Source organism: Artemia franciscana, unplaced genomic scaffold (genome assembly GCF_032884065.1).
Source record: "Artemia franciscana unplaced genomic scaffold, ASM3288406v1 PGA_scaffold_89, whole genome shotgun sequence".
In the NCBI taxonomy this organism is placed as follows: domain Eukaryota; kingdom Metazoa; phylum Arthropoda; class Branchiopoda; order Anostraca; family Artemiidae; genus Artemia; species Artemia franciscana.
Window position 1 is genome coordinate 1,404,975 of NW_027062717.1, and position 25,661 is coordinate 1,430,635.

At 35.2% G+C, this 25,661-nt stretch overlaps 1 protein-coding gene across 2 annotated transcripts in view; it reads right to left on the reverse strand.

Moving 5' to 3' along the window:
* The window catches only part of LOC136042256 (prickle planar cell polarity protein 3-A-like), a 236,940-nt gene that overhangs the window by 13,371 nt on the left and 197,908 nt on the right, over positions 1 to 25,661 (reverse strand). For both annotated transcript variants that reach the window (XM_065727202.1, XM_065727201.1), the window contains 2 exons: positions 19,684 to 19,858; positions 457 to 626 (listed from right to left, as the gene is read on the reverse strand). In XM_065727202.1, the coding sequence (XP_065583274.1) occupies positions 457 to 626; positions 19,684 to 19,858 (345 nt within the window). The remainder of the gene's footprint in view (positions 1 to 456; positions 627 to 19,683; positions 19,859 to 25,661) is intronic.

A 25,661-nucleotide genomic window follows, 5' to 3' on the forward strand; every position in this document is an offset into this window, starting at 1 on the left:
GTCATGGGCGTTGTTTTGGAGAGGCTAGGGGGTTTGCCCAATAGTTTGGAGAGAAAATTATTATATAGCCCATACTCCTTGACTATCCAGATATGGACCCATCGTGCCCCACTCCATCCATGAAAATAGCAGAGCTACGCCCCTGAACAGAGTACAACTCAAACAGATCGAAACTCCAAACAGAAACCCACTTACTTGCGCTTTTACTAATGACAGCGTTGCAACAAATTAAGATTATTCTGCTAAAGACGATCAAAAAGAATAATATAGAAAATTCTTGAAATACCAAGATAATTTAAGTGGAAGAAATAATACCACCCATTCTGACATAACATTTAATAATATTATACTATACAACTTTCTACACTCATTTAGATTCGGCTAAATTTGAGGTTATTGTTTTTTATTATCACTTTTGGACTTATGCTAATTAAAACTGCAATAGGTTACACTTACTTTGCTGCACTTTATGCAGCGAGTAGCAAACTTGTCTTCGTAGCAGGCAGTACAGTAGATTTCCTGCTCTCTTGGAATAAAGGACTTTGTTCCAATCGGCGTTTTACAAGTGCAGCAGCAAAAACATTTTTCATGCCATTGACGACTTTTGTATTCCATCTTCTTTGTTCCTAAAACAGCAGAAATGGAATTAAAAACTACTTACAACCTGATACCAAACTTGAAGCTAATATAATTTGCTAATACTTATTATACTTACAAGTTACTTATGCTTACTTATACTTATAATACTTATACTTATAAGTATAAGTTACTTATACTGAATCATAGTGGCTGATTCAATGGATATACCTCAATAGGACATGCCGAAGAAATAACAAGAGGAAGATACGAACGTAAGCATTGATTAAAATGGTACGCAGAAGTGAAGTTATACATTCTTACTAACTGAAGTAAATATACTGAGGGATTTTTTGCTGGGGGAGGAACAAGTAGAAAATAACAAAGCAGTAGCTAAGACTCAAAACACAAGCTTGCCAAAAGAAATAAATAGTTCTTATTAGCATTGAAGAATTTTGCGTTTTTGTAACTTTTTTGTTCTTGGGTAGTGCTGCTTGCCCTCCCCTGTGGAGCACTATAGCCAAAAGAGAGAGAAAAGATTTATTATTAAACCAAAACAAAAACAGTAATAACAGCCACTCCGAGAAGTAAACAAGAGCTAAGAGCTCATATGGCACTTGTGACGAGGTCGGAAGAGCCGAGAGCTCATATGGTACGAGGTCGGAAGAGCCAAGAGTATTTTCTAAGATTTCCGGTCCCCCCAACTGCCCCCCCCCCAATTACGTTTGATCCGGTTGAGATTTAAAATAAGATATCGGAGTTACGAGGTCCTTCTAAATATGAAGTTTCATGAAGATCCGATCACTCCTTCGTAAGTTAAAAATACGTTATTTTTCTTATTTTTCAGAATTACCCCACCCCCCCCCCACCCCCAATATAGCGGATCCGTTCCAATTATGTAAATTACGTATGCAAGACTTTTGCTTATTTTTCCAACCAAGTTTCATCCCAATCCCTCCAATCTAAGCGTTTCCCATCATTTTAGGTCTCCCCACCCCAAACTTCCCCCAATGTCACCAGATCCGGTCAGGATTTAAAATAAGAGCTTTGAGCCACGATATCCTTCTAAAAATCAAATTTCATGGAGATCCAATCACCCGTTCGTAAGTTAAAAATACCTCATTTTTTCTAATTTTTCAGAATTAACCCCCCCCCCCCAACTACCCAAAAGAGAGTGGATCCGTTCCGTTTATGTCAATCATCTATCTAGGACTTGTGTTTATTTTTCCCACCATGTTTCATCCCGATCCCTCCACTCTAAGTGTTTTCCAAGTTTTAGGTTTCCCCCTCCCAACTCCCCGCCCCCATCACCAGATCCGGTCGGGATTTAAAATAAGAGCTCTAAGACACGATATCCTTCTAAACATCAAATTTCATTGAGATCCGATCACCCGTTCGTAAGTTGAAAATACCTCATTTTTCTAATTTTTAAGACTTACTCCCCCCCCCCCAACTACCCCAAAGAGAGCAAATAAGTTCCGATTATGTCAATCATGTATCTGGGACTTGCGCTTATTTTTCCCATCAAGTTTCATCCCGATCCCTCTACTCTAAGTGTTTTCCAAGATTTTAGGTTTCCCCCCTCCAACTCCCCCCAATGTCATCAGACCCAGTCGGGATTTAAAATAAGAGCTCTGAGACACAATATCATTCCAAACATCAAATTTCATTAAGATCCAATCACCTGCTCATAAGTTAAAAATACTTCATTTTTTCTATTTTTCCGAATTAACCGGCCCCTACTCCCCCCCCCCAGATGGTCAAATCGGGAAAACGACTATTTCTAATTTAATCTGGTCCGGTCCCTGATACGCTTGCCAAATTTCATCGTCCTAGCTTACCTGGAAGTGCCTAAAGTAGCAAAACCGGGACTTTAGGTTTTCCCCCCTCCAACTCCCCCCAATGTCATCAGATCCGGTCGGGATTTAAAATAAGAGCTCTAAGACACAATATCATTCCAAACATCAAATTTCATTAAGATCCAAATACCCGCTGATAAGTTAAAAATACTTCATTTTTTCTATTTTTTGCGAATTAACCGGGCCCCCACTCCCCCCAGATGGTCAAATCGGGAAAACGACTATTTCTAATTTAATCTGGTCCGGTCCCTGATACGCTTGCCAAATTTCATCGTCCTAGCTTACCTGGAAGTGCCTAAAGTAGCAAAACCGGGACCGACAGACAGACCGACAGACCGACAGAATTGGCGACTGCTATATGTCACTTGGTTAATACCAAGTGCCATAAAAACTTGTCCGAGGGGTTGGCAAAAAACAAAAATAATACAGGACAAAGAAAAAAAAATTATTTATAAAACCAATAATACGACCTAATCGGCACCACAAACCTTTCAACAAACAAATTCAAAAATACTAATAAAATCATACCCCTAGAGGCCTTATCACCTCATTGAACAACTTATTTGCAAGGGCCTTACGATTTGCTATTTTGAGCTATATTTTACTAAATGCACACCAAAGGCTTCAGAAGAAATTTTCAAACAGTTCGTGGTAATGAACTGTAGTAAGGAGCGAGCCGGCTCAATAGTAACCGAAACTCTAAAAAATGGAATTTTGATACCAATAGTTACATCAAAAGAAACGTATTTTAATGCTGATTTTAAATATATAAGTTTCATCAAGATCAGTTATACCCATCAGAATTTATCAGCCTAAGAAAATTCACCTCATTTCAGAAAATAAGGGGGAACACCCCCTAAAAGTCATACAATCTTAACGAAAGTCACACCATCAGATTCAGCGTATCAGAGAACCTTGTTGTAAAAGTTTCAAGCTGCTATCTACAAAAATGTGAAATTTCGCATTTTTTGCCAGAAGACAGATCACGGATGCTTTTTGTTTTTTGTTATTTCCCATGGGTGATCGTATCGACCGATTGGTCCTAGAATGTCGCGAGATGGTTCATTTTAACGGAAACTAAAAGTTCTAGTGCCCTTTTTGAGGGACCAAAAAAATTGGAGGGCACCTAGGCCCCCTCCTACACTCATTTTTCCCAAAAGTCACCGGATCAAAATTCTGATATAGCCATTTTATTCAACATAGTCGAAAAACTTAATAACTACGTCTTTAGGGATGACTTACTCCCCCGCAGTCCCCGTGGGAGGGGCTGTAAGTTACAAACTTTGACCTGTGTTTACATATAGTAATGGCTACTGGGTAGTGTACAGACGTTTTCAGGGGGGATTTTTTTGTTTAGGGGGAAGATTTGAGGGGGGGTTACGTGGGAGGATATTTCCATGGATAAACTTGTCATGGGGAAGAGAATTTCAATGAAGGGGACGCAGGGTTTTCTAGTATTATTTGGAAAAACAACGAAAAAATAAATATGAGAAGTTTTTTCTACTGAAAGTAAGGAGCAGCATTAAAACTTAAAACGAACAAAAATTATTACGCATATGAGGGGTTTACCTCCTCGTTATACCAAACTCTTTACGCTAAAGTATTTGATTCAGAGGTCATTCTTAAGGAATTGGGACAAAATTTAAGCTTTAGGGTAAAGAGCGAGGTATCGACGAGGGTTGAACCCTTTCATACACGCAATAAAAACATAGGATATAAAAGTTCGTTACGTAAATTAATTAGCAAGTTACGTATATTTTTTATCAATGAAAACGTTTGTAAAAAATTAAAAGTTCAAGTTGCTTTTTTAAGTAATCAAAAAATTGGAGGGCAACTAGGCCTCCTCCCTCGCTCCTTTTTCTCATAATCTTCTGATTAATTGCAATTAATTAATATGCAAATTTCATTTTAATTATTTATGTGCGGAGAGCCAAGATCAAAACATGCATTAATTCAAAAACGTCCAGAAATTAAATATAAAAAAGCAAGTTTTTTAAATGAAAGTAAGGAGCAACATTAAAACTTAAAACGAACAGAAATTACTAAGTATATGAAAAGGGCTTTTCCTCCTCAACGCCCCGCTCTTTACGCTAAAGTTTCTTACTGTTTTAAAAATAGAGTCAAGAAAAAAAGTCAAACTTCAGCGTAAAGAGCAGGGCATTGAGGAGGAAAAGCCCCTTTCATATACTTAGTAATTTCTGTTTATTTTAAGTTTTAATGTTACTCCTTACTTTCATTTGAAAAACTTGTTTTTTTTTATATTTAATAACGAGTAAAATCAAAGCAGGAATTTAATCCGTTGCAACAAATGCGCAACATTTAATTTTCTATAAACTGGTAAGCTTTCGCTTTAAATGTAGCTTTCTCTTTACTTTTATTCAGCCCACAAGGTCTCCAAGAAAAGTAAAATTATGAGTTCAAAAGAGTTTGAGACTATGCTAGAGAAACTTTTCATTACTATATGGCAAAACTACAGTTGGCTCTTTGGTTTTTAAGGTTGGGCTCATTTAAATCTAGTCGGGCAGGGGCTTGTTGGTTTTAGAACCCAAGAAATATAAAGTTATCTAAAAACCATGGGTTTGCTTTCTTTCAGAAATCATATACATCTGGTGGTACGTGCCAAGCATGGCAGAACTGGGTGAAATTTTTTGTGGAATGTGCAAATTGATTTAAGGACTTTTTCAAGCGTGGGAGAACAGTGCCAAGCAAGGAAGACCAGGACAGCAACGTGGCACTCCAAAGTAAACACCAAGTGTACAGTAATTTTTCTGATGTAAAGACCACTGCAAGATAGAAAATAGCATTTATTTGTATTTTTTTTGCGCTTTTCTGCAAAACGTATGTAGTCGCAGAAGAGAGTTTATTTTCCGAAAATCAACAGATTTTTTAAAATCGAACATTCCCTCTGCCTCTGTCCAGCCTGCTTGGCCTCCAAAGAAAGCACATATAAGAGAGAAGAAGCTGATACTATACCAGGGAAACTTTTAATACTATAAGGTAGAATTAAATCAGGTTCTTCGGTATCCTGGTTAAGCTCATTTGGATCTAATGGGGTAGCAGCTGACTAATCTTAGTACCCAAGAAACTCATAGGTATCTAAAAACTAAGAGATCAATCTCTCTAAAAAATAATATACACCAAGTGTCGGGCATCAAGCATGACGGAATTGGGCCAAGCATTTTGGGGAATTCACCAAGCGTTTTTGAGACTGTGCCAAATGTGATGCGCTTCTACGGAACTCTTTAGAAAATGTCCAAAGGAACAAAGTCCAAAATCAAGTAACTCTTTAGAAAATGTCCAAAGGAACAACTACAAGAGGGTTTCGTTTGTTGGAAACTTACAATTCAAGAAAGTTTACATATTATATAAAGATTAAGGAGACTGGTGTTTACATAAAATAACATAATATTAGAAAAAATTACAAAACGATTTATTTGAAAGGTATTTTAACATTAAATCTTTCCCAAGCTTTTCTAAAAGTCAAATAAATTAAACCCACGGAGTTGGCCCGTAATTACGAGAAAGAAATTTTCAAATCTATTCCAGAATGTGCTGACCCGGAAACTTGGCTCTCAGGAATTTTTCTTGTAGCCCGATAACATCACGGGATAAATTATTGCTTCAAATACTTTTCAAGCTAGCTTTTCTCACTTTTACTGGGTATTAGGCTAAGCTTGTTTGAAAAATTTGAAATTAAGTGGGCGAAATGATAAACTATTTCTCAGCTTAAAAGGTAAAGGTAAAGGATACGGCATTAGACTTTACTGTCCCTACCTGCGGTGCTGATCTCCGTTTCTTGGCCCTTCAGGCAGGAAGTGCAATGGGGGTTGGGGGCCAGCCATCCTGTGCTTTCGCACACCCTTCCTGTTTACCTTCCCCAGATTTCTCCAGGTACCCATTTAGAGCTGGATATTCTGATATCTTAGAACTGTCAAAATCAATGATGTTTATCCAAATACGGATTTTCTGTTTTGATTAATTAGCTAGATAAAAGAAGATAGTTACATGACAATTCTTAATGCTGATTCCAAATATATTAATCCAACCTAAAAAAAATTGAAAAGTTTTGTGCATAATATAAGACAATATCTGTCTTCCTTAAAGGAGGGGAATTGTGGGGTGAATTTGGGATTGTAGCATTCAGAATTTCAAATCAGCATTAAAAACTGTAGGTAGTGGAACATTCAACTTTTAGCTAGTGAATTAATCTGAAAAATTATCCTAAAATGGGTCTCAGCTGCGAGAAATTATCTAAAAATGTAATAGAGATGAGCCTAGCATATGCAAAATTGGCTTAGAGCTAACAAAAAGTGGCATAAATTAACACTTTATGCCTAAAATTTTTTATCATATCCTTTCCAAGAATGGTCAAAATCTTCTGATAGTTTCCAACCGCCACATTATGAAATCAATATGTTAGTGCCTAGCATCTTTTGTGATTTAGCCGGGGGAAAAGGCTGTTTATTATTAATATTATTATTATTGCTTTTCTTTATATGGGATATGTTTTAAATGAACTACCCAATACGTGATTAGAATGGGAAAAGTAAGAATAAGTTGTTTCCTCAAGTGTAAATAGATTTTTTTTCAGTTTGAGGCAATGAGCCCTTGTTGCCTGAAGATCAAACTAGTTTTGGTAAGTGCACCCAGACAGTGATATTAACAGTAATACTTATTTTATAATTTTGTTAATCCACTTTTGCTCAAAATGGCTGTTAGTCAAACATTAACCATTACTGCACATTACTGTACTTAATTAATAGAAATTAATTATTAATAAACATTACTGCACTTCTTTTTGTCTTTAAAAAGTCCTTATTTATTTGATTTTTTAATTCTAGAACTGGCAGAGTTTGGTCCAGTAGAGTTAGTCTCCGACCTTTTGGCAACAGTAAATAATTTATTACAAGAGGACATTAGTTGCTTTTTGGTTTATTAAAACTTTATTAATTATTTAATTATTAAAACTTAAGCAAGATTAAAACTTAAAACGAAAAGAAATTATTACGTATATGAGGGGTTCACCTCCTCCTAATACCTCACTCTTTACTCAATAAAAAGTTTTTCAAGTGCTAAAAAACTTTAGCGTAAAGAGCGGGATTTGGAGGAGGAGCAACCTCACTCATATATGTAATAATTCCTGTTCGTTTTAAGTTTTAATCTTGATCCTTACTTTCAGTTGAAAACACTTATATTTTTTTTTATTTAAAACGATTAAAGAAATAAAGTGTTTCTGACTGAAGGTACGACGAAGCCAATACTCTTTAAAAAACATTCGCAAGGAAGAAGAGTTTCATAAAGCATTGGTCATGCAATTAGAGAATTAAAACGACTGCATATCTCTGGGTGCCTTCAATCTCATTCGAAGGTTGATTATAACGTTGCATTTTGATAAATATTGTTATAACGTTGTATTCTGAGAAAAAGAATCACAACCATTCCATACATTACGAGTTTTGCGCATAGTACACATTTTTAGTTTTAGTAAATAACCATTCCATGCACTCCTTGAAAACGGTTTATGCGTCACAGTAAAAGTTATTGGCTAACAAACAAGTTTTCAAGAGGATTGCCATGTCAAGAAAATATGGAGAGTGAAAGGTTGACGGATCTACCCCCAAATGATTTTTAAATGCATTTTCATAATTTTTTTTTACCAGGGGAGGTTGTTGCCTTCCGACTCAGATCAAATAATATTTAACATATTTTTTTTTTAATCTTTGGTTTTTTAATTTTGTAGGTGCGTTAGAAACAGTTTAACATGTAATAATCGCGAATAGTAGATAACACGATCTGATCTTTCTGAATATCTAATTGAATAAAGACAATATTTTCACCTTTAGAAATAATTTGAGGGTTTCCTTCCAAACAAATAGTTCCACGCGCACATGTGAAAACATCACGTTCACTAGCGATGCTTAAAATAGCCTTTATATCTAATGTGTCGCATTCCATGTTCACTTCTTAGTGCCTCTAGAGGAACTAGGGAAGATTGTTTCGAGATGTTTTCTGCCCATCTGCCGAGAAACCTCAAACGATTGTTTCTAGAAATATTTCTTTGCCCCTGTTATGCCATAAGCTCAAATGTAAACCGAACTCAATCCCCGTCAGCAGCTTGTGTTTACGTTTTGGGTGTGAAGAAACAGAATGCATGGTAAAAGGTTGGCATGATGCTAGTTGTGTGTATTTTAAACGAAAGTTTTTTCAATGTTTTGCGGTGCAGCAGATTGTTTAACTGATAGGGAGCGAGAAAATTTTTAAGGATGTTAGGCCTTAGCCCTTAGAACTAAATTTCAGGCCTTAGAACTAAATTTTAGATGGGGGGCGAACTGGGGTATGGGGGAGACTGAGGTCTGGGAGGTGCAGGTTCTCCCCCCCCCCACCCCACCTCATAGTAAATTACACTCCTGGTGTTTAGGTCGATGGAGTTTCAAGTCGATCAGATGGAGTTCAGGCCGACAGTTCAGACTAAAAGAAGAAAAGCACAATAGAATGTGTCACCATAACGAACATTTGCTCTTTATACTTTATTACGTAGAACGTGTCACATTAAGTAAAATGAGGCTCCAAAATTGAGGGCTGTACAAAAAACTGGTTCAATATCACTTCCTTGCCATAATAAGGGGAAGGTTAAAATAGCTTAGATAGGTTCTACGGACGTAGGATGACAGATTGGCAAAGATCATCCTTGCGGCAAGCTATCTAGGACCAAACGGAAAGCAGTTCGTCCTCAAATAGGGTGGGAGGAGGTTGTAAGGAAATATTCATGGGCATTGGAGCTTGTTGATCTGATTTATCTTATTGGGATGGAAGAGAAGCGTGAGTAGTTTTGTTGGCCTTAGACAGTATGATGCTGCAGTGAGTTGTAAGCAGTGATAGAAGTTTTCTTTTTCTACTTTTGTGTCAAGTACAAAATTGGGTTAAGTGAATGACCCGATGTGAATGACACAGAGGTTTACACAGACGGAAAATTTGCTTGTTGCTGCAGTTTAATTGCCAATTTTGTCAATTTTAGTTGCTTTGCCAATAAATTTATCAGGATTAAAAATTTCCACCTTATATTCGAGTAGCCAATGAATTCTCAGTAACTTGTCAAACTCAACTGCAACAGCATTGGAAGACGCATCTATTATAAAATTTAGTTTGATTGAGAACCTAATTATGACTTCCTACAATATTATTTACAAAAAAAAACTTTTCAAAAATTTGTTCCGGTTGATCATTTCAACCACACTCTTTAACTTTGAATATTTTGCCAGTAAGTGCTAGGCAAATTGAAAATTTTGTTTGAACATAACATCAACAAAAATTACTTATTGACATGAATGGGGAAAATTGCCTATTAATGTAATCTTTTTTGGTGAGAACCAAGGATAAGAAAAGCAAAATTCAGTTTTTCTTCTTTTTTTTCTAGGCTGTACTCAGAATTAAAATTCGAAATAATAATTTGAGATTTGGGTCTTCTCAAGAAATTCGGGGGGGGGGGGTCAAGAATAGAATTTTATTTTTGTCTTTTTCGCATTTACTTAGTTGACGAAATGTTTAGTATGAAACATTTCACATTTCAAGGAGGAAAGGGATAAATCTCAACACAATATCTAACCCTGTTAGATAGGCGATTGGTTAATATGTGAGATAAGTCAATATCACAGAAAATACTTAAGAAGTTTAACCCTCTCCTTCCCTATCCACTCTGCACTAAACAAAAATATTCTTGCTAGAGAGGAGGATCGGCGTTTATGCGTCATCTCTATCTTTGGGCCCAAATGTCGGTCCCCTTGACCCTCTCCAAAGATTTTTCCTCGGTTTACCTCCTTCTTTTTGGCCTAATAAGAATCATATACTTGTTTTCAAATTATTTCTCCACTGATACATGTTATTTCTTAACAAACCAGCCCTTTCCTTCTTTTTCCTCAGCCAGAAAAGACACCTACGAAAAAAAACATTTTCAGCCTTTTTAGATTTATCAAACAGTTCGAGGAAATTAACTGTAAGTAAGGAGCGACCCCTCTCATTAGTGACCAAAATTCTAAAAAACGGTATTTTTATACTAAGAGATACATCAAAAGAATTGGATATTTATGCTGCCTTTAAATATATAATTTTCATCAAGTTTAATCCTACTCATCAAAAGTTACGAGCCTGAGAAAATACGCCATATTTTCCAAAACAGGGGCAAACACCCCCTAAATAGCATAGAAACTTTATGATCTTAAAATCTTAATTGCGCCATCGGATTCAGCGTATCAGAGAACCCTACTGTAGAGGTTTCAAGCTTCTATATGCGAAAACGTGGAATTTTGTAATTTTTGCCACAAGAAAGATCACGGAGGCGTGTTTATTTATTTTTTCCATCGACCCAGTGGTCCTAGAATTTTGCGAGAGGGCTTGTTCAAACGAAAATTAAAAGTTCTTGTGCCCTTTTTAAGTCACCAAAAAAATTGGACGGCAACAAGGCCACCTCCCCCGCTTATTTTTTCCCAAAGTCCCCGGATCGAAATTTTGATATAGCTGATTTGTTCAGCATAGTCAAAACATTCAGTAACTATACCTTTGAGGACAAAATAAACCCTCACAGTCCCCGGTGGAAGGGTGGAAAGTTATGAACTTTCTCCAGTGTTTACATACAGTATTGGTTATTGGGAAGCATGCTGACGTTTTCAGGGGGATTTTTTTCTGGTGGTAGGGGGGTCGGGGGGAAGGGGTTACGTGAGAGTATCTTTCAATAGAGGAATTTATCATGAGGGAAGAGAATTTCCATGAAGGTAGCACTGGATTTTCCAGCGCAATTTAAAAACAATGAGAAATTAAATATAAAAAAACTAGTTTTTTTTACTGAAAGTAAGGAGCAACACTAAAACTTATAAGGAACAGAAATTATTATCTATGTCAGGGGGTTCATCCCCTCTTCGATACCTCACTCTTTACGCTAAAAGTATTTTAAGCAATTTCAAAAAACCTGTTTATTCTAATTAAACGGTCTTTGTGATTCTGGGGTCATTCTTAAATAGTTGGAACAATATTCGAACTTTAGTGCGAGGTATTGACGAGTGGGAAAACCTACTCAAATACATAATAAAAATATACGATTTTAGAAGCTCGTTACGTAAGGTAATTTTTAAGTTACTTATATCTATTACAAATAAAAATGTTTGTAAATAAGTAACCAAGAAAATGGAGGGCAACTAGGCTCCCTCCCCCATCCTTTTTCTCAAAATCGTCCGATCAAAACTTTAAGAAACCTATTTAGCTAAAAAAAAAAGTAAAATTAATATGCAAATATTTTTTTAATTATTCATGTACGGTGAGCCAAAAGCAAAACCTGCATTAATTCAAACACATTCAGAAATTAAATAAAAAAACTAGTTTTTTCAACTGAAAGAAAGGAGTCACAGTATGACTAGCATAAATTATTCCGTATATGAAAGGGGCTGTCCCCTTCTCAACGCCCCGCTCTTTACGCTAAAGTTTGACTCTTTCTCACAGATCTACTTTTTGAAACAATAAAAAACTTTAGCATAAAGAGCGGGGCGTTGAGGAGGGGAAAGCCCCTTTCATATACGGAATAATTTCGGTTCATTTGAAGTTTTAATGTCGCTGCTTACTTTCAGTTAGAAAAAACTTAATATGTTAATTCAGTTAGAAAAAAACTTAAAAAAACTTAATTAAAAAAATTAATATGCAAAATTTGGTTTTAATTATTCATATTCAGAGAGCCAAATTCAAAACCTTCATTAATTCAAAAAAGTTTGGAAATTAAATAAAAAAACAAGTTTTTTAACTGAAAGTAAGGAGCGACATTAAAACTTAAAATGAACAGAAACTATTCTGTATATGAAATGGGCTGTCCCCTCCTCAACGCGCAGCTCTCAACGCTAAAGCTTTTTTATTGTTTTATAAAGTAGAGTTGTGAGAAAGAGTCAAACTTTAGCGCAAAGAGTTGGGCGTTGAGGAGGGGACAGCGCCTTTCATGCATGGAATAATTTCTGTTCGTTTTAAGTTTTAATGCCGCTTCTTACTTTCAGTTAAAAAAACTTGTTTTTTTTATGTAATAACTGAAAAAGATATAGCTTTCATTTGATAGCTATTCAGAATTTGGGAGATCATTTCAACTTTTCTCTATCCTCTTTGGTGGTGTCCAATTTTGGCGATGAGTGCCCTTTGGTGATTGGTTTTTCCTCATTAGTATTTTTAGTACCGCTTACGTAGATTTTAAACTCTGTTTATGCATACCATCATTGCCTCTGTTTCAATGCCAAGAAAATGTGACTAATTCTACTTGGCAATAGAATTATATTTGTTTACACAACTTGAAATACTTTTGAATTGCAAAGGGATTGCGCACATCATTTCACAGGAACACATTTTACAAATTTCAGAAAATTCCTTATAGGATTTGATAAAAATGAAGCCCGGAAATTATTACATTTCACTTTCTTCGTATGAAAGAAAGACTGGGAGAGACATAAAATCTCTTATCACCCATGCACTTGGCGGACAAATATAGTTTGCTTGTCAAAGTTAAAACACTTTTAGAATTGCTAAGGGATTAGCACTAGCTGTTTTTGAATTTTTCGTTAGCTTCCGAAAAGAAATTTGTACCCGCAGTCATTAGTCTAACACCTTTTCGTATTAAAATAATGGGACAAGCAGAAACTTAATAAGAGATTTCGATTTGCTTTTACAACTTAAAGTAATTTCAGACTTAGCGTATCGGAAACACTATCTATTGTAGATTGTGTGTATTCTCAAAATTCCTTTTATTGAAAAAAGTGCCTTAAAAAGTGACCTCTCACCACATGACTTCTCAGCTCTCATTTATGATGTTCATAGAGATTTGGCTGACAAAATGAGCTCTCATTTACTGCTTTTAAAGCTTTTAAAGAATATTTTCAGTTTTGTGGTTATTTTTTTCTTTGCTGTGTGTTTTTTGTTATCTTGCTGCTTTTGCATTCTGGTCCAGGCTTTGCTATTTGAGCTCGATTCTCCGTCTGTCTATTCAGATATACGAGTCCATGCATCTGAGGTATACGTAACTTTTTGAGGCTCGTAACTTTTGATGACAAAGATTAAATTTGATGAAACCTATATATCTAGAATCAGCATAAAAATTCAATTCTTTTGATGTATCTTTTAGCATCAAAATTCCGTTTTTTAGAGTTTCGTTTACTATTGAGCCGGGTCGCTCCTTACTACAGTTCGTTACCACGAACTGTTTGATAAGAATCCATGCATATGAGGTATACGAGAGCTAGAAAAATTAATTGTAGTAAGCTTTTTTATGACTATAAACCTACTTTGTTCCAGGCAGGCCAAGATTCCTAAGACCTAGAAATTTTTAATTGCGAATTTCGATGTTCATTTCTCAACTTGATAAAGTTGATTAGCTGCTTCAGATTGTGACACCAGATTCTGATATGTGATATTCAGATTGTGATTAGAGCGGCCAGATGAGATCCATAACAAACGTATGGGAATAAGTACGCAACAGGGTCAGACGATCCTGATACGTAATACCGACTTTTGTATTTATCTCAGCAGCTGCATAAGCGATTCCTATGCAGCTGCATAAGCAGAAAATTGCTGCAGTAACAGCAATGCCTACTTCCTCAGCATTGAATTCCCCTCGACGAAGAAAAAATAAAGGATATATCGGATGCTCTGACTAATTTTTGGTATCTTGATGCTGACAGCTATAGGGGAAGCTTGCAAGCTAAGTTAGATCTGTAGAGAAGAATGTGGATACTATCGGGAGACTCGGCACCAAAATATTTCATAACCTGCTTAAAAGGATGTGGTAAGAACATTTTTCCCACTCTACATTAATTTATGAGGATTGGTGCAACAATTCCCGTCACTACGGCTTCGTGCGAGCCTTCTTTTTCTACCCCGAGAAGGGTGAAATCTTATACCATGAGTGCCTCAGGTCAAGAACGGCTTAATGGATTAGTTTTATTAACCATACACAGGGATGATTCAGTGAATGCAAGAGAAGTTTTGGAGTAAATAGCCCCTAACAAACAAAAAGCCAGCCTGATTTTATTCTATAATTACAGTGTTGTCTCAATAAAGAATGTACATTAAATTCTAAAAACTTTATTTTTTCCTTTTCAACTAATACCATCCCTCAGTCAAAATATTTATCCCCTCTGAAATTTTTGCTGTGTTCACCCCTTGGCTCTACCAAGTCAGTTTGTTTTAGTCTTATCAATAATATAGTCTAAAATATCCTTCAAGTAATGTTGAGATCACGCTAAAAATAATACAATGAATCGAATGTTGTAGAACTCACAAGTTCATGTTTTTGAACTCACCTTCTTAAATCCAACCCTGTGCGAGGACGCTTCTTAATCCATACATAATGGAAATACCACATAGGGCTGAAATGTCAATCAAATAAATAGGGCTTATTTTCCAAAGGAAAGACCTTTAAAGTAGTAAATATTTCGTCAAAGATTTTCGTAAGATAAGAAACTGTCGGTTGCTTTCATTTATTAAATTAATTTCCAGAATTAGAAAATTCTATATTTCTCCATTAATCTCAGGCTGCCAAACTTTTATGAAACCACAGTCCCAGTTATTTAGTTTCGTCAAAATCCTGGGGGGGGGGAAGTGGGAGCCAATTTCCCCGAATCACGTGAAAATGACAGTAAAAACCAAAAAATAAGTCATTTGGTACTACAAAGATGCTATTTAGTACTATAGAAGTACTGTAAAGGTGAATAAGTACTAAACTGACTCGTTTCTGTCGATGCTTAAATCATGCAGGCTTATGAAAAGATTTTGAAAGTAACTAAATTTCAGCTAGGATGAACTGGGGTCTGGGGGGGGGCAAATCGAAGTCTGGTAGCAGCAGTTGCCTCCCCTGTCCCGTGGGAAATTACGCTCCTGGACTATACCTTGGTTAATGTTTAATATGCATACTTTATGTTAAAATAATTGATAAAAGGATTTCATCCTGCTCAAAATCAAAGGGCTTATCTACAATTTTCATAATATGGTAAGAGCGCAAAAAGCAAGTTTTTGAACTATCCATGGGAGCAGATATATTTTTTTCCAAATGAAGAAACCGAAAATAAATGTAGGTTTACTTTGCTATATATCTTTCGTACTTGAAATTTGTTTTGGGCACTCGTTTCAGATAGTACCACTATCTTATTTCAAATAATCATGTCAGTGATTCGATTCAGAGAGTTTCTGTCCAAGTTCGAGTGCATCTCCCCTACCTCGCGACAAAGAAATACACTTTTACAAATATTACCACCAGATGAGAGCTTGCTTTTTTTTAAATTGGGTTCATAGTTCGTTAGCGCTGTACCGATTAATTGTGTAAAGTGATCAATTATGGGTTGTCAACGGTGCTTTAAGTGCCTGAATTTCAATGTTGAAAGAAGTGACTCACAGCACTAGGCTTTGTCAAAACTGAATGAAATTTGCAAGCAGCTTTTCTTAGATTAAGAATAATTAATTAAGTTAATTAGATTAAGTTTAATTAATTAAGCTAATTAAATTAAGATTTTCTTTGATTGTAAAACCAAACTTGACTAAAACTTGTCTTGTGTTAATATAAGTAAACAGTACGATATATGTTTTAGATATAAGTATAATATATTATATATGTATTGTGTATAAGTATAATATATAAGTAATATAAGCATTTGGAACAGTGTTTATACAGACTTCAAGACTTATGAATATAGACTGAATATATAATAATGAATATATAATAATATAATAATGAATATAAAATATGAATATGTAAGAATACAGACTTATTTTTGATTGATTTTTGATTGATCATTTTTATTGATTATTTTTTGATTATTGTTTTTCTTCTTGATTTTTTATCGATTTTATTTTTATTAATTGATTATTCTGATTGTAAAACTAAACTTGACTAAAATTGGTCTTATGTTAATATTAGTAAACGATACGATACATGTAGCCTATTAGATATAAGTATAATACATACTATATGTACTATATATAAGTGTAATATATCAGTAATATTAGCATTTCAAACAGTGTTTATATAGACTTCAAGTAAAATCCAATGCACATTTCTTTGAAGTTTCTTTTATATATTGAGCTTTGAGCTATTTAGACCCTACTAATTGCAGTGGGAGCATCCCACCCCCGAAAAAAAAACGGAAATATTTATATGGGAAGATCCCGAGACTCTTCTTGCAAGAAAACCTTAGACAATACGTAATATTTCTGTATAGAAAGCATCGATACTTATAATATCGTTACTTATTTCTTTATAGAAAGTATCGACACTTTTCAAGAATGCCCACCCATGAATACATTGATGTTAAGCATGGATATTTTGGGTATCCTATAAAGTATCGGCAAACACTAAATATAATTCAGAGCAGTCAATAAATGATTTATCAAGTATATATTAAATTAAAAAGTGGTTTAGTCCGTGAAAAGTAGTCAGAGGGGAAAACTTGGTATAGGTCTTGAACAGAAGCTATTGAGAAGGAAACTCGTTCAAAATATTAGCAGTTAACATATTATGACTACAGCTCCAGTAAAATTTACCCCCAACCCCTAATGCGGAAATATATATACCAAATTATACACTTCCATTACATTCCATCACTCTTCGCTCTTGTATTTACTCCCAACCCCTAATGTGAAAATATATAGTCTAAATTATATTTGGGCTTTAATTGGATATTAGGGAGTGGTGAGGGTACACTATAGGGGAGTTGCAGTCAAAATATGTTAACTACAATTTTTCTTCCATTATAAAGTACAAATCGTCTTCTTAATATGTTTCCTTCTCAATAGCCCCTAATCTGGACCTATGCCAAAAAGTTTGTCGATATAGTCGGCTATGATGATCAAAATTGTGACTTTTGCAATTTTTGTAGTACGAAGAATTGAATGGTATAGCTAAAACTGCCATATCTTGTACCTTTATGAAGGTAAGCAGAGACACAAGCCTTTGTGCCGTCTCTTTTTTTATCTTGTCTTGTTACACTTCAAAATCATAGAAGATGATTATCTTATGGAGCTGGAACATGGGGACCTGGAATTTGTCTGCCTTTTTTGTCAAGGAAAAAGGAGACAAGCGCTATGAAGCATAATGGAGCACAATTAAAAGAGCATAAAAAATTGGTTTAGAATATGTTCCTTTTATCTCTATTAGCCTCATCCTTCAGAGTGACCACAGCCGACAAACTTTTCTTCGTTTTTCAGCTTTCTTGAAAAGTTGCAAAAATGGTGTATGTCGCACTCGTAATTATTGCAGCCAAGGTGGAAATTAGTACAATAGTACTAAGGAATGTGTTATTTCGTGTTCCATTCCTCATCCTTGGTCTTCTAAGTAGCGTTATTAACAAGTAAAGATAGTTTTGTTTGAAGAGGTTTTTTACACTATATGAGCGGTTTTGAGAATAAAATTTTTAAGTTCTTTATCAAGGGAGTGATAACAACTTTATGAGAATTACAGCCTCGACATAGTTTTCGCCTTTCGTGAAACGTTCGGAATATGTTCGTTACTTTTGGCCTCATCGTCTTAAAAAAACCTATCAACACAAATCGTCACCTCACGGACAAAGATGGCCCTGAGATTAATAGATTCAACTAGGAAACAGTGTATCCCTGTCTCACCTTCAAGTTGGGGATGACAAAGCTTTGTTAAAAAATTATTTCCCCAAAAACATTGCTTGTTGATCAAAAAGCAAAGTTTAACATTATTTTGAAGATTTGTTGAAGACTTCAGAACATCTTACAGGTTTTTTTTTATTACCGGCGACGAGAATTGAATTTACGATTAAAATACCAAGATTAAAAAGCTAGCTTGGAATTTAAAAAATAGACAAGCCACGGATTTAAAAAAAGAAAAGACCACACTGACAAGTTTTTCCCCTTGTGGAATTCCCCTCCAAGACTGGGTTCCTTAGGACAAAAAAGTCAATTCTGCTTAACATCTGAAAGTAAGACGAAAGACCGAAAAAAAAAACGGCAAAAGGACCTGATTTATGACAACACCTGTTGTGGGCACTCAACCTAATTTCACCCCCTCATACAACCATCACTGACAAGCAGTTTTAAGCCAAAATAGCCACAAAAGTTATTCAATAGCCTCCCCCTCCTCATCACTGAAAAGTTTGAGGGGGTTACTCCCTCCTCAGTGTTTCACTCTTCATGCCAAAGTTTTTAAGTATTTTTTTCGAAAAAAGCTTTTTATCGTTCTATTTAAACGGCCCTAGTGTGTCAAGAGTCGTTCCTAAGGAATAGGTACGAAAAGCTAAACTTTAGCGTAAAGAGCAAGGTATTGAGAATGGGGTAACCACCCTCATTGTCTTAATAGCTTCTGATCGCTAAGGTTCTGATGTTGCTCCTTTCTTTCAGTTGAAAAAAAAGTGTAAATTCTTCCCAGAAAGCTCTTTCCACGTAAAAAAAAGACCACTCCGGCAGGAAACTTTCCATAGACAGTGGCATTCTAGCTAAAGATTTTCCCTGGAAAATTTCTCACGGACGATTCTGGGTGAAAAATTTTTCTCAGCGCATTATCATTTGAAAAAGACATTAGTCTTTGATTGTTTTAAAAATCATACTGAAATTACCTCCTTCGTCGAAAAATTTAACCATAAAAACGCGCCCTCTAATATAAGCTTATTCCCCCAGAAAACTTTTCCCGGAGAATTTATCCCGCGGAAAACTTCTTCAAGATGGATTTCTCCCGTTTAAAATCCTCCCTGCTGCGTAAAGATTCTCAAGACAATTCCAAAACGGGAAAATTCCCCCCCCCCTGATAATTCCCCTTAACATATCCACATGTAAAATTGAGTCGGCAAAGAAAAAGTAAGAAAATTAAAAAAATCTCGTACAGGAATTCTGAGAAATTCCCCTGAAAGGTTTGCCTCCCTGAAACCTTCCTTCACATAGAAAATTCTAACCGTAGAAAATCTCTCCAGAAGAAAGTCCCCCCCCCTTCCCCCAAAGCAAAATATATAACTTTTATAAATATAACCTTTAAAATATATAACCTTTCTCCAAGGGCGGTGGAGGGTCAAGTTTTTCCCAAAGTTACTGTTACTGGGTGTTTCAACTACGTTGAAAAAAATGGCTATCACAAAATTTTCGATCCGACTCCTTTGGGGAGAAAGGGGCGTGGGAGGAGTGGGGGCTAGTTATACCCCAATCTTTTTGGTCACTGAAAATGGGCACTAAAAAAAAAAACTACTACATAAAAACTACTAGCAAGACTGATTTAGTAGTTGCTGCTTACCGGCACGAAAGACTTCACCACAGGCGTCACAGCGTGTAGCGAACTGGGCGTCATAACAAGGTCCACAATAGATCTTCTCTGCCTTTGATCCAAACTGCTTATCGACCAGTGAAACTCGGCATTTGAAGCACAGGAAGCAGGCTTCATGCCAATGTCTTTCCTTATATGACAAGTCCTGTCAAAATATAATTACTAGATAAATATTTTATTGGTTTAATTAAAGCCCCATCTTAAGCGATGTAATAGCGATTCTACACTCTAGGACGCTTATACAAAAACTGAAGGTATTATGCTTCTTGATTCGTGGTTAAGATAATGAAAAGAAACACAACCCTCCACTTCTTCAGGGCAAATTCCCAGAATTTTTATTGTGGGGGGGGGAGACAGGAGGGGTCCATATCTAGATATACATTAAAGTTATAAAAGAGGAAATGTTCAGAACATACTTTTTTTTGTAAACTGCAAAATTATGTTCAGGTCCTTTGAAGCCACAATGGAAGTTAGTACTACTCCTCTTCGCGGTAGTTTATGCTTGTTTTTAATTTGAATTTGATATTTATTTTGATATCTGTTTGTTTGGGGTTTTCTCTATTAATTGACGATGATTTATGTTAGTTTTCAAATAGGTCTTGGTAACAAACTGTAGTAAGGAACGACCCGGCTCAAGAATAACCGAAACTCTAAAAAACGGAATTTTGATACCAATAGTTACATCAAAAGAATTGAATTTTGATACTGATTTGAAATATATAAGTTTCATCAAGTTTAGTCTTATCAATCAAAAGTGACGAGCCTGAGAAAATTTGCCTTATTTTAGAATATAGGGAGAAAACCCCCCTAAAAGTCACGGAATCTTAACGAATTTATTGTTTTAAAAAGTAGAGTAGAGGGAAAGAGTCAAAGTTTAGTGTAAAGAGCGGGGTGTTGAGGAGGGAACAGCCCCTTTCATATACGGATTAATTTCTGTTCGTTTCAAGTTTTAATGTCGCTCCTTACTTTCACTTTATTTAATCGCTTAAAAAGATTATTTGAATTTAATTCTGATCACCTTTGGTTTATTTTAGCTCTTTATGTTTCTCAAGAGAATTTCTTTTGTGGAAAGTATTCAAAAAAAAAATCTTTTCGTTTTTGAATGAAATAATCTCGGTCATTGGTTAAGAAAATAATATTTGAAATCTTTTCAGTTTAAGTCTATAATAATCCAAATCTTATAATCTTTGGTTCTGTAGGGCTGACGAAATTTAAACCTTTCTCATGTTACAACCCTCAGTTTTCATAAATATTAATCAGGTGTCCCTCCACATACCCTGAAAGCAAAGATTTTTCCAGAGTATTTTTTGGAGAGGTTACAATGAAACTGCACAAAACCCAGATGAAATTTGTCTTTATGCATGTTACTACATACTTGTTTATACATACTTGCTACCTTTTTATGTGCTGGACATCAATTATTTTGTGGGGGGTGGGATTAAACCTAGTAACAACCCCTTCCCTTCCCAGATACGATGTTGCCTAAAAGTGTCACCTTATTTCCTTTAAGATGTCTTGATATATTGCAGGTACAACCTTGAATGCACATAGTGCATTTTGACTTAGTTTGACTTCCAACTCAACAGGGGTCAAATATTGACACCCTTTAGACAATAAACTCACAAAATTAGCTGCTTTTCGCCATTCCCTTTATTAAAGGAATCCTTGCGTGCATAACATATACATAATTTCCTTTTATTCCCCCCCATAATTTCCATATTCATTGAAAAGCAAGGAGCTAATTATTGTTCATATATTCCCCTTTTCAGATGCTTATGAATATTTTCAACATCATTGCCTAATTGGACTACACTTAGTGGTTACTAAATGACTGATTTACCTATATGGGTTGGAAATTGGTCAGGCAACAATTAACTACATTTAATGACTCGTTGTCTTTGAAAATAATATTACGAGCATTGACAAAGTTCGACTAACAGATAAAATGACTAAAACACAAATGAGCTGGGCATAGTCTAATTTGCAGTGAGTGAAAACAATTACGAAGAAAGTGTAAATATAATGTTGAAATAATCAAGAATTGAAATTCGATCAAACCTCGAAATTGACAATCCAGCGCATGTACGAAGGGGGAATATAGGGGGTAATGCACCTTTCTGAAACAATAAAAAATTTAGAACTGAATCCAAGCAGGAATAGGAGAAATGTTTCCATTAAAATCTTGGTCAAAACAAATCTATAAAACAATAGTACCTGGACCCCCTAGAAAATATTTTAGTGCCGCTCATGATTTGGGGAAGCATTTTTGAACAGAAATTGATGCTAAAAATGTAATAATTCCATTTTTACGTTCAAATTTATCGGGCATCTTGGGGTAAGAGCTTGACCGGGCATCTTGGGGGAAGAGTTTGACCCGGTTCGCTAAATCCGAACAAAAACACAGTTCTAACTATAATGGCCCCAATGGTTGAAACAAAACTGCTTCAATCCACCTTTAACACCATGGAAATCGCTAGTAACTTTAAACCCACTTTAGAAGATGCTAGAACTTTGTGTTGTGTGCCACTACATTTTTATTTAGGGATGGGTTGAATAAGGCCTTCACTAAGACTTTTTCAAACAGTTCGTGGTAACGAATGCATTTTAATGCTGATTTTAAATATATAAGTTTCATCAAGTTTAATCTTACCCATCAAAAGTTACGAGCCTGAGAAAATTTGCCTTATTTTAGAAAATAGGGGGAAACAACCCCTAAAAGTCATAGAATCTTAAGGATCACACCATTAGATTCAGCGTATCAGAGAACCCTATGTTAGAAGTTTCAAGCTCCTATCTACAAAAATATGGAATTTTGTATTTTTTGTTAAATAAAAAAAAAGTTTTTTTTTTAACGGGAAGTAAGGAGCGATATTAAAACTTAAAACGAGCAGAAATTATTTCGTATATGAAAGGGGCTGCTTCCTCATCAACGCCCCGCTCTTTACGCTAGAGTTTTTTACTGTTTTAAAAAGTAGAGTCAAGAGGAAAAGTCAAACTTTAGCGTAAAGAGCGGGGCGTTGATGAAGAAGCAGCCCCTTTCATATACGAAGTAGTTTCTGTTCGTTTTAGGTTTTAATGTCGTTCCTTACTTCCCGTTAAAAAAAAACTTGATTTTTTTTATTTAATCAAGAGACAGGATCAATATTTCCATTCGTAAGCTGGGGTTTTTACAGGAAAATTAAAATATAGTGTTTCAGGAGTTGTATTAACATTATCTAAAAAGTCACAAAGGAAACAGGGTTGTGTCACTCATCAGAACTTACGAGGGAGTTGCCTGATCAAGACCAAACACTCTTTGATAAGGTTGGAGCTGGAGAAATTCCAACTTTTGAGCAGCTTCTCTAACCAAAATTACTCCTCTATATTTTCAGTGACTTGTAAAATTCTTGCGCAAAACGTTCTTTTAGTTAATTTTGGTGTTTTTTTAAATCCCCATAATCATCGAAATTGAAAAAAAAATGTTGACACAGCCACTTTTAATTGTCTGGCTCTTTGAACTTGCAATAAAACGGGTGCCAAGTATTTTTTTTTCTTTCGGTTCCGCTTAAAAAAACTTAAATCTATAATCCAGCTATTTCCTTCATTTTCAAGGAATAACTTCATCCTCTTCAACATTTAGCTTCATTTTTCTTTCAAATAAAAAAATAAAATTTACATAAATGTTATACAATTTAGGAGATAAATTGCTGCCCTGTTACACCCCCAGATTAATATTAAACCACCTAGAAAACTTGCTATCAAGTCGTATGATACCACCCATGCAAAAAAAATTAGTTCACTCTAAGTCTCACTAATAAGTGGGAAGACCTATTCTGAGCAGGGCATCCTTTCAATGACTCTATCCGCAATATCAAACACCTCATAAAGACCAGGGAGGGGTATTTCAAAACGATAATTCTCGTCTGGCTGCGGGTCTAGTTTCTTAAGAAGTAGTATAAACAACGATTTCTTTCATTTATCTAGGTATTGCTTTGAAGTAAGTATATTAATACAAAAAAAAAAATATTATTGGTCTGAAATATATTAAATCTACTTTTTCTATAAAATCTGCGATATGTCACTGAGTTCAAAGGAAAGTTATCCATGTCATCTTTGAGGTGTTGAAAAAAAAAATCAATTATCAAAGATATCATAAAAAAAATTAAGATGTGTGTTATTGTTAGTTTGGCAAAATTTGAATATTCATAATTTTTCCGTCTTTGACTTTAAGATTTAAGAGATCTGATTATTGAAAATGAATCAGCAGTTAAAAGAATACATATTTCAAACAGAAGAAAAAATTGTTTCCAAGGTTCTTAATGAATCTGATTCTGAGAAAATATGTATTATTTTCGAAAAACGAAAAGCCTCGAAAATTCAAGGTATAAGAATTAAAACCGCACCATCATTTTTAGAAAATCAGACAATCCTACTGCAATGGTTTAAAGCTCTAATCTGCAAGAACTTGGAATTTTGTATTTTCATTATTGCCAGAAGGAAGATCAAAATATGGTTCTAGTCCTGGAAGATCGAAAGATGGTTATTTCAAGCAGAAATTAAAAGCTATAGTTTATTTTTCATTGACCAAAAAGATTGAAAGGCAACTAGCCTCCCTCCCACATTCTTTTTTCTCTAAAGTCATTTGATCAAAAGCTTGAGGTAGACATTTTATCCTCCATAGTTGAAAGGTCGTATAACATCCTCTTCATCCAGGCCCATCTACATCCTCTGAGGAAGGGGCTGTAAGCTATGAAATTTGCGCATTGCTTACATATAGTATTCGCTGTTTTATTGGTTCTAGTGGTTCTGATGGGGGTTCTAGCGTCTCTTTTACCCGAGGTCAAAATCTTGTTTAGCCCCCTTCCCTATCTTCAAAAAATTATCAGGTCAAACTTTAACAATGTTTTCATCTATTAACAAAAGTTCACATTTATTTTAAGCTGAGTTTTCATAACTATTAATCATCTCGTCTAAATACATTACTTCTAAATCCTCGTGTTCTTTGCACATGAACGCTAGATCATTTAGTTGTTCCCGGCCCAAAGTTGGTCTGAGGAACGTTAATATTAATTCAAGTTTAATAAGCGACCGCTCATTAATAACAACCGACACTGAAATCGCTAATAATATTTGATAGGCAGCTCTTGCGTTTTCGAAGACCCTTTCATCTCCGTATTTCACAAATATTTCTAACATACTAAAGGTTTTTTTTCTTTTTTTTTTTTTTTGTTTCTTCGGTCCAATTACTTTTGTTTTCAAGGAATGAGGATAAAGATGTGAGGAAAATGAAAACTTTGGATTCAATTTACTTATGCTTAATATCAACTACCCCTTTCACTTTATTTTAATAAAAATAAAATTCAGAAATAACAAAATGATTATAACCCATAGATTATATATTGGAAATTTTGCACCCATAAAATTTTTGCACTTAATAAAAGTGCTCCCTCTATCAGCCCCCCCCCTAAAACAATTTATGTTGTAATTATTCAGCAAATAGAAGTTTTTATGGGAGAAATTTTTGGAGGGGAGGGGTTTCCAAGTTCAGAATTCTGGGGATGGGTTAAAACGGGGATGGACTTACAAGTGGAAATTTTACACCGTGAAATTGGACAGAAATGATATACGAAACTCTTCAAGAATAATACGCATGACTGTCCCCAGGATTTATGTTCGAGTGACCAAAAAAAAAGAAAAAAAAAAGGCACTATTTTAAGATCTATTTACGAGTCTGAGGAATTTTTTTCAAGAGAATTACATTTTTTTTACTTTTATTTCATACTATTTTATGAGCCACAGAACTTTTAGGGGTGTAGAAGGGAGGTTCCAAACCTTTAACTATCTCTCCCCCCTGAGTATGATGCTGGTCAAATATCTTTCTGCTTAAAGGCTATCAGATGACCTTTTTGGGCGGTTTGGATTTTTTTACTCCTCCCTTGAGTCATCGAATACTAAAACTCCCTTCTAAA